General features: G+C 38.1%; 1 protein-coding gene across 13 annotated transcripts in view; it reads left to right on the top strand.

Annotated features, from left to right (window-relative positions):
* The window catches only part of CDH18 (cadherin 18), a 787,224-nt gene that overhangs the window by 625,498 nt on the left and 144,207 nt on the right, over positions 1–17,519 (top strand). For all 13 annotated transcript variants that reach the window (XM_072998510.2, XM_078391717.1, XM_078391712.1 and 10 more), the window contains one exon: positions 3,010–3,304. In XM_072998510.2, coding sequence (XP_072854611.2) covers positions 3,010–3,304 — 295 coding nt within the window. The remainder of the gene's footprint in view (positions 1–3,009; positions 3,305–17,519) is intronic.

The raw sequence follows: 17,519 nt of genomic DNA, 5'->3' as shown, positions 1-17,519 counted from the left end.
TTAACTTCCTAGTCATGGAGCCTATATAGCTGGCCTAACATTATGAAAGAACCTCAGATCAAAGGCAAAGCCCTGCTTGATCAGACCAAAGTATCCAGTTCCTCACATTGGTCAGTCAGATAAATATAGGAGATCCACAAGCTGGATGTGAAGGGACGAACTTTCCCCAGCTAGTAGCCACAGAGAGCTTCATCTTCTATGATTTTATTTAATTGCCTTTAAAAGTTGGTGACCATTCAGAATGTCCTTTTGAAATAAATTCTGTAGTAATGTTATGCATGGCACAAAGAAGCCTTTCATATTGTTTGGCCGGAATCTTCCACAGTGCAAGTACATGGGATAACTTTAGGTTCTCTAATATTATGAGAAAATGAGAGAGGTCCCCCCCCCCCCCCGGTGTTCTCCTTCCTTTTTGAAAGTTCATTGTCATTGCTGTCTTTGTTACTTTCCTTGCTTCTGGATTCGTTGCACTAAACATTAAAACTTTTCCTCATGGAGATTTCTCTAGTTCCCTGGTAATTTCAGTTGCCTTTTTTTTTACGCCTTCAATGTCTTTGTTGTTTTCATTGTGACCTGCTTTAGGAATAAATTCTCTGTAATTTTCTAGGATATTAATATTACTGATAGCAAGAATGCATCTTAAAGCCTCTTAATCTTTCCATCCTCCCTCCAGGTCTTTGATTTCCAGGTGGTAGATAAATCAAGGAGCAGTTGTATGTCGACTGAAGGCTCCCTCCTGCCCATTTTTGGGAGACACTGCTAGCCTTTCCATGTATTTATAAAATTGCAGAAAAATCTGTTCCGATAGCAAATATTACCCTTCATTATGTTTACTGACTGCAATTTCTATATGTGTATATATTTTTTTAAAAAATGGCCAAAGTTCTATTGCATGAATTGCATCAGCTGACTCAATAGCTTGAGCACTTGAAACCAGGGATTGACAGTTCTGTTCCTCATAGTGCCTTGTAGAAAAAGAGACAACCTACATGGACCGAGAAGAATGGAATGTTATACTGTTTTCCTAGGAAGCCCTGGAATGTTTCACTGTAAGTCCGAATCCAATTGATGGTACATTACCATTTAATTTTTAAGTTACTATCAGTGAAAGGGTAATAACAAATAGCAGCAACAGATTGCTGCTAATTAAAGAATCCCCACTTCAGTTCCTTGTTGCTTAAATTATAACCTCATTGCATGCAAGTAGGATGGTTTTGCATGTGAATCAGGGACTCTTTAATTTGTGGCAATCTGTTGGTGCAGTTTCCCCAGTTTGCCATATGTTAGTATACCGTACACAAGAGTTTTAAGGTTGCTGTTTTTTTTTTTTTTTAAAAAAAAGCATGGAAACACCACTCATGCAATTTCAAGCAATTTCAAGTGCCAACAATAAAAATATAGCCATGTAAGGATCACAAACAGAAAGAGAATACTTCTTAAGAACTTCATAAGTAATAAGTGGTCAGTGCAGTCAGAACAAAAGCCTATTTATTTGTTCCTTTCTTTATTGCCTTTCCTGCTTTTATATACTGTTTTTATTGCCTTCTGCCGAAACACTCATGGGTATTCACTGTTTAAATATTGGCTTACTCTCAAATAAAAAAAATGATGTGCAAGGGAATGGAAAAGTAAAATGAAGCACATTCATATAAATAATGAAGCTATGTAATCACCCCAGTTATAAAATGACTCCTGTTATTGCAAGAGACAGTGCTGGGTTAGAAGGAGCTAAATGGTTTAAGGCAATGGTCCTCTGCCCCTCTATACACAACAATGGGATAACAGAAACCAAAGAGCCACCTCCCATTATTCTGAGGTCCTAATTAACTTCAGAGATCTTCGCTAGTGTTGCTCACTGTGCCTGGAAATAACTTCTTGCAACTGCAGCTTTATCATAATCAATAAAATGGCTTTTTGCCCAATGATCTTGTATCCATATTTTAGAAACTTTCAGACATGGAGTCAAAGTTCTGCTTCATGCTAATGAGTTTGATAAAGTAGGAGCTTGGGAAATGACTGTTGGTTGAAGTCATTGAAGACCATATAAAGAGAAAGATTTTTTTTTTAATGTGGATGAAAGATTGTGAAGTGCCATGACATAGTGCAACCTTAATGCTGCTAAGTGCCTCATTTTCAAGACATGGAATCGGATAATAGTGTCCTCAGGGAATTATATGCAAGTTGCCTGTTCCCTGAATTTTCCTGGTATGTACCTTAGCTGTGTCAGATGGCAGTGTGCTAGTGCCTTACATTAACATTTCATTACAAAAGGCAGTGTGCTTTATACAGTAATTTGGAATTTCATACTAGAATGCCTTGTCATTTAACTTTTACCATCAATTCAAGTAGGGTGGATTTGATGTAATTCAAAACAATTGGATTTTTAAATGATTTTAATAAAAATGATTTTAAAATTTTAAATTGTGAATTAAATTGTGATTTGCAGTAAATCAATTTGATTGTAAAAATAATTTTATCCACTCTGGTGGCATAGGTCTTTGTAATTCTCTTCACTCATACTATGTGTGTGTGTGTGTGTGTGTGTGTGTGTGTGTGTGTGTGTGTGTGTGTGTGTGTGTGTGTGTGTGTGTGTATGTATGTATGTATGTATGTATGTATGTAAAATTATTCTTATTGGAGTGGGCAGTTTCAGCATATCCAGGAACCAATTTGACTGTGTTTTGCCCCCTCTCTTAAAACATGCTATGATACCATGTTACTTTCTTCTCTTATTCTCCTGATGACCCCTTTGCCCCAATCTAAGGATAAGAATTAATATTATTATTATTAGTTTTATAATATTACAAACAAGCTGCCTTTGTTATATTTCTGATGGTTTGACTCATTAATGCTTAATTATCCAAGGCTCATGAGGTGAGCTCATTCTGGCAAATGGTTGTATTCCCCCCTCAGATAATTCTGATGGCATAAAAGTTCCTGCCATCACACTGGCCATGTTTGTATCACTGTAGAGTATTATATTAAATGCTATGTATCTGTGTTTTACAGCTGCACTCCAATTCCGACAAAGGCGATGGATCAGTCAAATACATCCTCACGGGTGAAGGGGCTGGGACTATCTTTATTATTGATGACACAACAGGCGACATCCATTCAACCAAAAGTCTAGACCGGGAAAAAAAGACACACTATGTTCTGCACGCCCAGGCTATTGACAGACGGACAAACAAGCCACTTGAGCCCGAATCAGAATTTATCATCAAAGTGCAAGACATCAATGACAATGCACCCAAGTTTACAGATGGACCTTACATAGTTACGGTGCCAGAGATGTCTGATATGGGTAAGGACAATGCATGAGAGATAATGCTGTTTATGGTTTCAGTTAGAAATGGGCATGGACCATCGTTGGCTGCAATTTGGTGGATTGGACCCATAGGAGTTGCATAGGTGTCCCAAATTCCCTGCCCTGCTTCCTCCCATGGTCACCTACTCAGCATCCCCCCCCCCCCAGACTTCCCTGCCGTGCCCTCTCTTTTGAATGGGTGCCTGGGGGAAGAGGCAGGGCAGAGAATTTGGTGTGGCCATGTAACACCTGTGGGCCCGATCTGCCATACCACACTGACCTGCGGTTTGTGCCCATCTTTAGGTACTGCATTTCAGTTGAGCAAGATGCTTGGCTTGTTTTCTTTTTGAGCTTTGAAGTATCTTGTCATCTGTACCTTAGCTCATGCTTCTCTTAGCAGGAGCTAGTAGGCATGGGACGTTCAGGGTTTTGGACTACAAATCCCATAATTCGCCAAATTCTAACCTAACAGATCCACACTTACAGACACCTAAATGTGATTCATCTGGAGATGAGGCCTAGCTGGGAAAGCCTTATGGCCCACCCTACTTTCCTGTGCAGAAAGAAGGCAGAAAGAAATAACTGGCTCATTTTTAAAAGGAAGAGTCAAGTTAAGACTCTGATTCTTCCAGTCCTTAGAGGTCCATGCAACACAGCAACAATTGTCATTTTTGCAGTTTGCCAAACTGGTACTGAAGTGTCATTTTGCATTCAGCATTATTTGCACAACCTGGCTTAATTTGAGCAAAGCCATCGTTCTCATTTTCCTTGCGGCTTCTTGCCAAAAGTGCTACAAAATACCTCATCCTCTTGCAAGGTGAGGAGAATAATTTTGCCCTTTCTTAGGCCTTGCCTGGCAAGAAAAGTGAGAATTTACATTCCCAGTTTATGTTGATGGGTCCATTGTGAGGGAAAACATCAGCAACGTGGAGAAATGGAGATGTGAGAACCCTGGTGAATTGTACAACCTGCTTTTATAAGTTCTACAATTGCCCTTTTTCTCACATGCCTGTAGGACAGCAGAACTGGGTTGCAGTTCGCAGTGTCCAAACTATGCACAACTGAAGATAGAAATGACTACCCTGGAATAATCTTTCTTATCTGAGAATGATTTGTGTTTCTTTTTCTGTACCATTCTGTGAGGCAGTGGAAAGGAATAGATGTATGATACTGCGAATTTGGCATAAACAATCACCAGTGATTTGGTGTAAGCACTTGACTTGCTAGTCGCTAAACCAGAGCACGCTGTGGAGACACAGGTGAACATTGCAGCAACAACGTTCACACCAACGTATTTCTCATTTATCTGATACGGGATGATAAATGGGGCTTATGGCTCCATATAAATCAAACTTATCCTAAAGGTGTGCACAAGTGACTTTTAAAATTCTAAAGGTGTGCACAAGTGACTTTTAAAATTCTCCATCCTGTTGAGGGCATATACACTGAGGAAACTGTTTTTCCAGATTTCTCTAGGGGAAGGAGAAGTTCAAACATTTCTCAGAGGGCCGTGGCTCACCACTGATGATGGTGCCAAGACTTTCTTCCGGCCCCACAAAGGATTTTTCTTTTTGGTATCTATAAACAGCAACTGCAGTCTAGTTTGAGTGGAGTGTAATACCATTGGTGTTCCACTTTAAGGCAATGCTCTCTTATAGATGCTGAAATAGGGTTTAAGGGTTAAAAAAACAATAACAACTACATCTTTACCAGTCTGCATTCCTAATAGTAAATCCAATGTCTTTTCCCCCATACTTTGGAGACGTTCACATTACTATGTAAGGTATTAATATAGTATAAATCTTAACATTCACACCCTCATGGTCATTTTAAGCCAATAATATGTTTTCTTTTGATATTAGAGGTTTACCAATTATTTCTCTTGACAGAGGTAGTTGAATGAACTTGGTGAAGTTGGAACCATGAGGTTTTTATACCAAGTTGCGCCAAACATTGGGTCATAGCTTTTAGTGTGTAACCTGAGAAAACAACACAGAGAGGGGGAAACGCCACTTTCCTTCCAGTCCCTAAATTACTGTTATTTAAGAAACAGAAAGTTACTTAAGAATGACTTGAAGGATGACCTAAGCTGGGTGGATAGCTCAGTGTTTTAGGTATCTGAATGTGGAGCCAGAGATTGGGAGTTTGATTCCCTGGTGTGCCTCCTGTGAGTAGAGCTAACCCGTGTAGCCTTGGGAAAGCTGCATGGTCCCAGGGTGCCTTCAGAAGAAGGTAATGGTAAACCACTTCTGTGCTCTCTATCTGGAAAACCCTGAAAAGGGTTGCCACAGAATAAATATGATGGTATGCTATTATTATTATTATTATTATTATTATTATTATTATTATTATTATTATTATTATTATTATTATTATTATTATTATTATTATTATTATTATTATTATAGGATGAATTAGATGATAATAATCTTATCTTCCATTCAAGGCAATTTATTATGAGATCATTTTCGGTATATATTGGAATATTTTTATTTCTGAGGAGAAATGGAATTCTGAGCAGTTTTATCAAGGCTCCCCTTGGTAATCCATTTGGTAACCACGCACATTACATTCATTGTCCTGGTTAATAAGTCTAAGTTGCTGTCTGATTTGGCAAGCTGCAACACAGTTTAGGAATTCCTAACCTAACTTCTTTATTTCCTTTCTTTACAGTTGGCACTCTTTATTTCCTTCTTGCATGTACAAATCTCTATATTACTTGTTGCTATTTTTTCAGATACCCTCTGGTAATCGAACTAGAATTGTATGCAACAGATAACAAAATGTTGGTAGGATGGACATTTTGATGGAGGAGATTCTCCCCAGACGTGTTAATTTCAACTTCTTCCAGTTATGTACTAAACCATGTATCTGGGCACATAATTTTAAAAACATGTTTTACTTAAAAGTAGCTGGCATTATTACCCCTAAATATTTTATAGATATTTTCATAACAGGAATACCCATGTCTGTAGGGATTCCCTCTCTTGGTCAAATATTATTAGGGCTCATTATCATTAAATATCATTAAATATATTAAATTCAAGATCATTATATATATTTAATTATCTTGAGACCAGATGCTAAACCATATATATTGGCTTTAAAAATGTTTCCACTAAAAAATCTTGATGTGTTGTGACACTCTTTTCATTGAGGACACAAATATTTATAATTATTCATTATATCCTTGGTTTCAAGCTCCTGGAAAAAGATTTCTTGCTGCCTAGGGAATTTTGGGAACTATAATTCAAAAATCTGTACTCTGGCTCTGGCCTTCTGCAGTGGTGGCAGTTAAGCTTAGCATAGTGGTAGCACTCTCTTTGGCAAACTGTTTTGGTGACCCGGGGAGTCAGGGCCCCGGATTTGGCTTACTGAGATCTACCTTTGATTTGACATTTTAGAGGCCTTGTGCAGAGATGTAGAGGGAACTGGGAGAAGATTAGGTGGGCAAATCACCAGTGGCAGAAATGTTTAATTCTCCAAATTTCATACAGATTCATCAGGTCAGAAGTGAGTAGGAGGAAATGAAATGCCACTAAAGGGTTTGAACTTTATGAGGTTGAGGGCATCTTTTGATAATTCTATTATTAGCTTATAGTTTTCTATTAAGCTTCCCATTTCAGCTTTTTTTTTTTTTTTTTTTTGCTTATTTAATTAGACATTCCCTAGTGTCATTCCAGGACTTAATTAATTCTCTCTTTTTTCATGGCAGTACTGTTACTTGTTTTTTAGACAAAGCTGCTAATAATTTAGAATGGGAATCATTTGTTTTATGTTATGCATGAATAATTCAGTGTCTTGTCTTCCAAATATCTGCAGCAACTCCAAGAGATAATTTCTAAGAGCTATTTTTAAAGGATGATATTTTCTGGGAATCATGTGACAGAAGTCAGTGTTCACTTTTGAGTTCTTGGAACTAATAGAATCTACTTTCTAGCAGCAGTCACCTAATGTAGGATTTTGGGAGTCTTAGGACCTACCCTGCTAATGGGCAGTAAATGCTTTGGAATGGACAGTAGTGGCAAGTTGAGGACAGAGCTGTGTGTGCAATTAATTAATTAATTAATTAATTAATTAATTAATTAATTAATTAATTAATTAATTAATTAATTAATTAATTAATTAATTAATTAAAATTGTATCTCATTCCCTTTAATGTCACACCACTACTCTGGGCAGGTTACAACACATATAATAGAAACCATAAATAAAAAATAGAAACATTAAAACCAGCAACAGTAACCCTAAAGCACAGGCTGCCCAAAACCTTCTAAGCTAGCCTACTGTCATTGCTTGTCATGAAGGATATTTTAAAAGGAGATTCAGATTTCTGTCCAGGTAGCATCTGCACATGGAATGCAAGGGTGTGGTCTCTGGTCTTGTGCCACCAGTGGCATAATCTCTTTGATCAGCACTGCTGAGAGTCTGTCTTGAGTATCATTATTGATTATTATAGATACAGCATCAAAATCAAGGATTAAGGTGGTTCAGTTGATACACTGAGGAAATGCTATTCCCTTGAAATGCACTGATGAAGCAGACATAAAATACATATTTGTCCCTTTCAGTTTCTTTGTAACTTTTTTCATCTACCCTTCTTCCACACATGTGGTAAGATAAGCATGTGATTGTGCTTGTTGCTGCTTAAGGAGAAGGGTTAACAGAATGTGGAAATGCATAGGAGCAGGTGTAGCTAATATCTTTGCTGCATTAATGAAGAGACAAAAATATATTCCTCAACTGTTGGGACCCTAAGACAACCAGATGATCCACTATAATTTCATGTGATGCCATCTATTGAAAACTGAAACAGTCTTACTTTTCTTGCCATCTGTAAGTCTTTTTCTTTCAGATCCCCTGAACAGTTTGATATGTCTCTCCTTTGGCGCTCTGATCCCAGTTCAAATAAATAAATTAGTTGGAGTTGTTTTTAACATTGTTAAATCTTATTTAACAATAGGAGTATGAACCAAGTAGTTTTTGCACTATGGACTAGATCCAGTGTTAGTCCCAACTAAAGATAGAATGTGTTTGTTTCTCCCCCAACCAATGTTTCTGTGATACATTTAAATAATATGTTTGCCCTCTAGTGATCATTTCATAAACAAATATTAATCTCAGCATATTAAAGCAGAACATATGAATTATTCAGTGACCAAAATTTTGTTGCTTAACATAGTAAATTACACTAGATTAGGACTGTTGAATCAATAGGGATTTGGTGAGAAAACCCCTCAAATGGAACCTATGAAGGAGTTGACTCATGAAATCCCCACAGATTCAAGGGAAGTACTATAGAGAGATCTACTATGCTAAGCAACAGGAATTTGGCCAGTGTTTTTTCTGTTTTTTATATACTGTACGGATAACTGTTCAATGAAGATATTCATAAAAGAAAGACTAAATGCATGTTTATAATTGTGCATATTTGTGTATTTTAAGGAAGTTTTTGACATAGGAAGATGTCCTGGAGCATGGTCTTAATTCTTTTTTTAAAAAAACACCTCCAGTCTATGAATGTGGGATATGGTACTTGATTCAGAATGCCAGGAAATGGCCCAATATTGCTGAATGCTGAAAACACTCATATTGGCCCCGGATATAACTTGAGAACTTGTTGAGCCCAATTGCCTTGTGTTTAGGTGAGAAGTCGTTTACTGATGAAAAAATGAGTCAGAATATTGGGACTTACATCTGCATAGTGTCTCTTTGTGGATGGGAGTGAGCACAAAAGACTTGTCAAAGTCTTGAAAGTCTGACTATAGTCACCACACATCAGCAATGACTTGATGGCGCATAACATCTTTGGAGTTTTTTTCTTAATTATCAAGTAATTGTATAGTGATTGGAAGAGTTGAGACTATGACAGGATATAGGCACAAAAGCTCTGGTAACATCAAATAAGATCATCTCCAGACAGAAATCAAAAGAAGAACAGCACTTTCACAGCTTAAATTTGTGAGCTTCTGAATATTTCTTCTGTACTCCTTTTTTACTCTATCTTTTAAAAATATTTTTAAATCTGTATTTTTTACAATTTAAAAAAATTATGTCTCCATTTTTACAGACACAGAATCCCCTCACAAGCATGGATCTGATCAGCCTGTTTGGCTATGAAGGGGTTAAAACAGTTAGCTACCGTGTTTCCCCGAAAATAAGACAGGGTCTTATATTATTTCTTGCTCAAAAAAATGCATTAGGGCTGATTTTCAGGGGATGTTTTTTTTCCATGTACAATGATTTACATTTATTCAAATACAGTGATGTCAACTTCTTTTGGTTGCTGCACAATGGTGGATGGTGGGGTTTCACTTAACTGGGGGTTATTTTGGGGGTAAGACTTATATTAGGAGCATCCTGAGAAATCATATTAGGGCTTATTTTCAGGTTACGTCTTATTTTGAGGGAAACATGGTAGGATTCAACCAATTGGGTCCTGATTGACAGGTTCAAAAATTCAGATTACCCCAAATGTGAACTTGAATTCCCCTGTTTACTGTTTACTGAAAGTGCTTCAACAAAATACAACTGCTACATTTTTTCTATGCTAAGGGTAAATACTTGAATATGTTTTACAAAACTGTATGCTAATTCACTGAAGATACATAGCAAAATGTCCCTCATTCTGAAGAACTGTCACTCAGTCACTTTCTTTAAACCAAATCTGTTTTTCCAAAAGAAAATCTGTCTTTTGATTCTGTGTCTGTAACTCTTATTTGTCCTGCAGATCTCAAAATGTCTCCCTCCCCCACCCACAAAAGTATTCAATGTATTATTCCACAAAGCTCTTGCCTGTACTCTGCATGCTCAGTGTTACAACAATGTCTCTGTTTTTCTCAATTTGAAAGCACTATTTTGAGGATCAGTATTTCAGCCTCTTCAGCCCGGATTTAAAAAAAGCAAATAAGGCCAACAGTGTTCTTTCAAGAAAAGCAAGATTGGTCTTTTCAATGTATGTGATATATTTTAAATTTGGAGTTGTTTGGGGTTGCCTGTTTCTGAGCAGGGGAAACATCTTTATTTTCTCAGAAAATCATAGCTTGAAACCACTTTTCCAGACTTCCCAAAATTTGGTACAGAGCAAGAGCAGACTGTGTGTTACATCTGTACCAAATTTAGTACCGATCCAAAACCCAGTTTCAAAATCTTTTTGTGTTTGTTTGGCTGCCCTCATGTTTAGAATTGCCTTGTAGAATGTTGTTTTGCTGTGCTGCACAATATCATAGCTGCACTCTTGTACACAAAACAGTAACATGTTAAAATTATGGCATGCACAAAGGAAATTGTGGAAGCAGCTTTGATTTATGGAGTGAAGCAGCTTTGATTGGTAGCATGGCTAGTCTACAATTTCCCTTGTTAATGCAGTGGCTTTAATAGAATATTGGCCAAGATAAAACAATAGAATAGAGTAATTGCCATTATAAAGAAGTAATGCTTCTTTTATAATCACAGATACTTAGCCGAAACCATAGCTGAGGTTGCAAGTATTGTCCCATTCCATAAAAGTCAAAGGGTCAAACTAATGCTTTAGTGGCTACAGTTTTCCCATTGTAATGCTGGGCTGCTGTGGTCATTCATTTTGTCCTCTGGCACATCTGTTACAGAACTGAGGCCATTTTGGAGATGTTTCCTTATAGACATTCATCACTTGGAAGCTTACACCAGCCTGATCTTTCTTTCTGTCACTGTCTCTGTTGCTGTTTCCTTTAATCGTTTTTATATACAGTACCTGATTTTTAAAAGATGCTGAACTCCCAAGACAGTGTCTGCATAAAACAGAGAAATAGTTAAGAAATAATGCTTTGAACAGTTTTGAATAATTAAAAATGCATCTATGTAAGAGAGGGAGGTATCACATAAACTTCATTTTGGACCAAACAAACTCTAACTACTATTGGTAATAAATGGAATAAGTGAACTGTTTCTAGACTCTGTAAATGTGGGTGGTGTGTGCTTACCTTGAACTAAATCAATCTAGCACAGTGGCCATTATACCTTTGCTAGTCTCAATTAAAAGTAGATCCATTGAATCAATCGCTCAGTCTTAACTTGGTTCTTCTCCAGAGTCAGTGGGTCTCCCCCCTTTGAGACTATAATAAGCTATAGGCCAGTGAAAAGTGCCTTCCACCAAATGCACATCAGTTGGATCACACTATTAAAGATTACATACTGTAGCTATGGATAGAATTGCACTGTTAATCTGCTGTCTCTGCTCGTTAACACTATTAAAGTCTGTGTTTTTCATTTCAGCTTTTTCACATGATTAGAGATGTGTTATATAGGGAATGGGTTCTACTGGGATTATCATGTAAGTTTTATCTGGAATGGAAGATCGATTCCAAAAAAAGGATACATTGGTGTGCTCATGTTGTGTATGAAGATGGAGGAGTGTTTGATTATTTCCTGCTCTTGGGAATTTTTATTTTCTTCAACTATAACTTTTAAACCCCCTTCTCTTTCTGTAACTTCCCTCCGTTTTGAAATGTAGAAACACATAGACTTCAGTGTTAGGAAAAAGTCTGTCTTTCCATGTGACCATCCTTCATTCTCAAGAGACTATGGTAACATGCTCTGAATAGAAGTCTTGGAACAGTGACTAGTGTGGTTGAGAAGGCCAATTCGAGTGTGACAATCCCTTCCACACTGAAGAAAAATACAATCTGTCCCATCTAGCTCCCTGATTTTGCTGGTTTTGGGACTGCCTCTTTGCCTCGACCTGCTGAACAAGGGTCTCTTCAAATTGGGAGAGGCCATACTGCACCACCTGCCCCCAGGGTGAATGTTCAGATGTGAAGGTTTCCCATTTGTTGAGGTCCATTCCTAAGGCCTTCAGATCTTGCTTGCAAATATCCTTGTATTGCAGCTGTGGTCTCCCTCTGGCGCGCTTTTCCTGCACTAATTCTCCATACACGAGATCTTTTGGAATCCGACCAGCCATTCTCACGACATGCCCAAGCCAACATAGACATTGTCTTTCTTTACTCAACAAATTACAATATTTGTTAAAGCCACCATATAAGTAAATGAAGCAAACAGTCAATAGCAGTGTAACACTTAGGACTCACTTAGAAAGTTTACCAGCTTCTTCCAACTACTTCAAGCTTGATCACCAAGAAAACCACACCCAAGGAAAAACCCTTAAATTGGGGGCAATTGGAGGGAATATCTGTGATGTGATTTCCAATTCATCAGGAGACCCATTTTGTGGAAATCCCAGTAGCACAGAGGCAGGTGAGCTGCCCACTACTTTTATTGGAAAAGATACTAATTGAGCAGCTGGTGTATCCCAACAACTCTTATTGGTGCATGCCGATATGCTCATACATATGCATTGGCAGGGTGACTATCATGTTTCAAAAATTGAAGTGTCCCTTCATAGAATATATATATTTTAAGATGAAATATCTGTCCCCTCCAAACTTCATGTTGATTTTTGGAAATTGCTGTTCTTAAATGATGATAATTATGTATATAATGAACCTATATTGATAAGATTTGTTTGTTTTGTATGTTTCTATAAATATTAGATATATACTGTGGGGGAGAACACCCACTCACAAAGAAGAGGGAATTGTCATTTAAATCTGTGCGGTAAAGAAACAGATGCCACTTATTATGCTGTTACTCGTAAACCTGCCCCCAGTCAGGTGCTATGTACTGTTCAAAGTGTTCCCAAACACATTCTGGGATTAAGTCATATTTTACCAAGAAGCTCATCACCACTCCAACAAAGTTGACTTCAGTATAAGGCACAAATAGAGACAGAATTTCAGAAGCTAGCAAGCCTGAGAGATGCTGCAGTCTCAGTGAATTATAGTGGCAATAAAAAGGTTGACTGAAAGAAACAAAACATAGTCTTCATCATTTCATTTGTGTTGGAGATAATATGGAAACTTTCCATGAACCTTTAGTGCAAGAGCTGCCATGTAATAGGAGACAACACAGAATTAAAAAGAAAAATCTTGGTGATCTAAAACTTCCAAAGCCAATCTAAACTTGAGATAGAGTTTCCAGGAATTTAATTCTGTAAGGGCACTGCTGACAAGGCTGTGGTGCTGTCCACGTTCATCTTCACTAAAGGCAAAAAAACAGAAGGGTTGTCAAGCACTGTATGCGGCACAATAAATGGCTGAAGAATGGTGGTTATCGGAGTGGCTCATAGTATGTTTCAGGGCTGTGTGCAGCTATAAATAACGAGCTGTGCAGCTAATAGAATGAAATGATGACCCCATTTCTCCATGTCCCAATCCTTAGGGTATCAGCCAGAGACTGGAACGGGACTATCAGCATGCTTAGATAGTCCAAACAAACAAAAAACTACCACTCCAAGGTAAAAACCTAAAATGGCATCATCCCATGCTCAACAAGAAATAGACATGCCTACTAGTGATGAAATGTTGGCTGGCTGTTTGGGTAGAGACAGAAAAACATGTGGAGGAACAGGAATGGAATAGGATGACTGTAAGGTCCCACTTCTTACCTGAGTCTCCTGTTATTTCTCATGGCTTGATTCTCTAATTTCCACTGCCTTTGCAGCTCGTCCTTATCTGCTTTGTAAGGAGGTTTTTGAAGGGCATATTAATGCTATTAAAATCAAGAGGTTGTGCCATTGCTACTTCTTTCCCTTCCCGCTAGTTCTGATTTCAATAGTGTTTCAAAAGCATCACCTTCACTGTATTCCTGGCAAGAGTAAATCAGAATGTTAATTTTTATTTGTCCATGGTTGCTTTATAGGCATTACATAGTTCGATGAATCAGTTAAAAGTTAATATTAAAAACACTGTACAGTAGGCATGTTGATACCCAGTGTGGTATAGTGGATAGAGTGATGGACTAAGACTCAGGAGGACTGAGTTCGAATCCCTGCTCAGCTATGGAAACTCACGGGGGTATGGAACTAGTAAAACCACTCCTTAAATATCTCCCTTTGAAAGCTCTATTTGGGTCACAATAAGTCAGTTCTGACTTGATGGCACATAATAGCAGTAGGGATGTAAATTTCTCAGCCTCTCATTTTCAAGAAAAAATGTTTATGGTTGGGGGAACTCACACTTTTTCTATTTACTGCAAGCTTTCTTTGATTCAGATCCCCTGCCCCACCTCCAGATATGTTACAGGAAATTTTACAGGTTTTCTTTAAATTTCATTCCTGCACAGAATGGCAGTTTTCCTAAGTGGGATTAACTGGAAAACGCGTTAAGCTGTACAGAGTTTGTCAGTTCTTCTGCACAAAAGAAAAGGTTGAAAATGAAAATGAGAACAGTGTGGGAGCGAGGTTACTGGAAAACTAGAAAAGCTTGGTTCAAGTATATGCAGAAATTCCCAAGTTGAAGCTTTGTTTTCTTCAGGTTAGGCTGAGAAAGACTCCCCTCTGAAACCCTGGGGAACTTTTGCAGTGCTAGGCAGTATGGAATCCACAGACTAGTTATGATTGCTGTGGATTAGTAAATATTTTCCATTTGTCTGTGCGACAGAACTGGATGTGGGTGTCGGTGTGTTTGCTTGTTTCTACTGAATTAGTATGGATATCCAAATACCTGTGAAGGCTTAGGGATTTTTGTTGTTGTACCGGCTGTTTGGATTTTTAAAAAATCTTCAGTGTGAGAGGTGTGTGTTTGTAAAATACATGCAGCATGAATATTCATTGAGGTCAGTTTTAGAGCAATAAATCTAACAACTTGGGTATTAAAATATTTCCTATTAATACTGAAAAAAAGTTAGCTCTGTTGCAAACTAAGTCAGAAATTATATGAGGGCCCCTAAATCCCTTCAGTGTTCTGTTTCCATAGAAATTTATGTTTTTCAATGAACCTGGCATGCAAGTCCTATTAAAACCTATGGATGGATTTAATTGCCTGTTACCCTCATTCTGAGTACTGTTCTTAAACTTGTGTACTGCAGGAGAACAGCAAATGGTTTCCATCATATTTGCTGTCTGTTTCAATAACTTTCCTTCTCCTTTCCTTTTAAAAAGTGGTTTTCTAGTTTTTATGGCAAGTATTGTAGCAGATCTAAATGTGCATAGGTAATACCTCTTCTGAATGACCGGTCCAGCAGAGGTGTTAATTCACTGCTCTGCCAAGTACCACCTCACATCTCCCATGTAATTTGGAAAATCAGAATAAATGGTACAAAATTATTATTTTTAAAACTGCAGAGGAAACCAAGGATAGTGTGGGAAATTATGCAAATATGTTCCAATTATGTAAAAGACAAAGATATGTTAGATCATTGTGGTGCAGTATTTGGAGGGTGCTGTTAGATAATTTTAAACAGCCCTGCCCATTTTCATCACAGTATGAAGTGTTGTGTGATGTATTGCAACCATCCGGTCAGCTGCCTTTAGCTGTAACGGTAGTGATGCTAAAAGGGTGGAGAGCAAAGTCCTGGCTCTGAGAAATTGGCCAGAAATCTCTTACTGTTGGGATGCATCAGGAATATTATGCATAGATATATTGGTCCAAACTGCTAAAAAATGGAATGCATCATTTCTACTTCATTATCTCTTAGGATTTATCTGAATAGTGATGTTGTCTCTGTTGGTTGTTCTGGGTTGTTTTAGAATTATTTTGAATATATCACCCCAACATCCATCTATAGGAAGAGCATTTGTTGTTGGTTGCGCTAGGTTGTCCCAGTGCTGCCTACACACACACATCCAGAATTGTCCCTTGGTGCCTCACTCCCAATGTCTTCCCTTTTTGCCCATATTCCCTAACTTCTCTCCATCTACTCAACTCTCTTTTATCTGTCCTTGTTCCACCTATCCACGAGTCATGGAGAATGAGCAGCAGAAAAATGCACATTTAAGGAAACATCATTGCATAACACATGACATTAGGTTGTGCATCAACAGCAAGGGGCTCCTACCAGGTTCATATACATGTTTGGCATGTTCTAGGAAACATAAGTCACAGTCTTCTCCCTGATTAACCCCTTACCTGTCCTGATTTCTGAGGATGACTCTGCCAGTGCCAGCTTTGTGAATCTGCAAGCAAGGAAGAGCTAACACGGCATCTACTTCTGTTCTTTAAGTGACAAAACCACACAGTGCATTTTAACAATCTACAAACTACATTGTCTGGAAGCAGAATAATGCACTGGTGATAAAGGAGGATCTAGCAGCTGGAGGCAGTGGGCTGAGCACTGCTTCTTGAGGATATACACTTGCCCCCGCTCTCTCCCATTTCCAGAAAGCACAACATTGGAGAACGTTCATGTCCTGATAATACAATAGCTAGAATTATTAATTTTTTTTTAAAGTAAGGTAACAATTCAGTAATTAAGATCTGATTTAAAACACAGTAGAGGAGCATAAAACATAACAATAGGTCATTTTACAATATCCGGTGTCAGTGAAACCAGTGCCATACACATCATAAACAATCCATTTCCTAGTTCATATTAAGAGATGCAGCAATAAGATAATTTGGCTAACGTCAAACGAGCAGTAAAAGAGGAAAGGATTGAACTGACACAGCCAAACTTCCTCTCATCAGTAGTTCCACACGAGCCAGGCCAAAGATATTAAGCCGTTATGTGCAAACTGTTGCAGAGTTTTGAATTTTTGATTAAATTCCTCTAGCGGTGTAGCCAAAATGGGGGGGATTCACAGAATAGAATTGCTTTAAGTTCCCAAGAGTCGTCCACCCCTTTCTCGTTAACTGTCATGTACAGTCTCAATAACTCACTCTGAGACATTAATAGGAGAAAGAATACAAGGTCTCATTACATACAGTAGAACAGATCAAACAGCAAACTGACAAATATGACTGCTTTCAGCAACAGACTCAAGAGAGGGAAGTGGGCACCAAGCAGAGAAGCGGGGCTCTCTTTGAAACCAGAGGCAGGAGAGAACTATTTGTTCGTGCTGGGTAGATTGACAGTCCAGAAAAATCCAGCCCAGAAAAGTCCCACTCACACCTACTATAGGCAGCATACACGGTTGCAAAAAAGCTAAAACAGAACTCTAACACAAATTTGCAACGTGACTATTTTGAAATGTCCAGCTGCAAGTTCCTCTTTAGTTCCACATTACTCACTGGATGTTCTTGGCCCCCAAAGGGAGATATAATAACCACAAGGCAGTAGGCAGTCTGTCTCATCTCTGATTGCGACTGTTGGTGGGTGGGTTTGTTTGTTTGTTTTTACTATTAAAACCAATCTCCTCTGGTCCTGAGACAAAGGGACCCCTAGGGAGCCCCTGAAC

Source organism: Pogona vitticeps, chromosome 4, assembly GCF_051106095.1.
Source record: "Pogona vitticeps strain Pit_001003342236 chromosome 4, PviZW2.1, whole genome shotgun sequence".
In the NCBI taxonomy this organism is placed as follows: Eukaryota; Metazoa; Chordata; class Lepidosauria; order Squamata; family Agamidae; genus Pogona; species Pogona vitticeps.
This window is presented reverse-complemented; position numbering and strand designations above follow the sequence as displayed.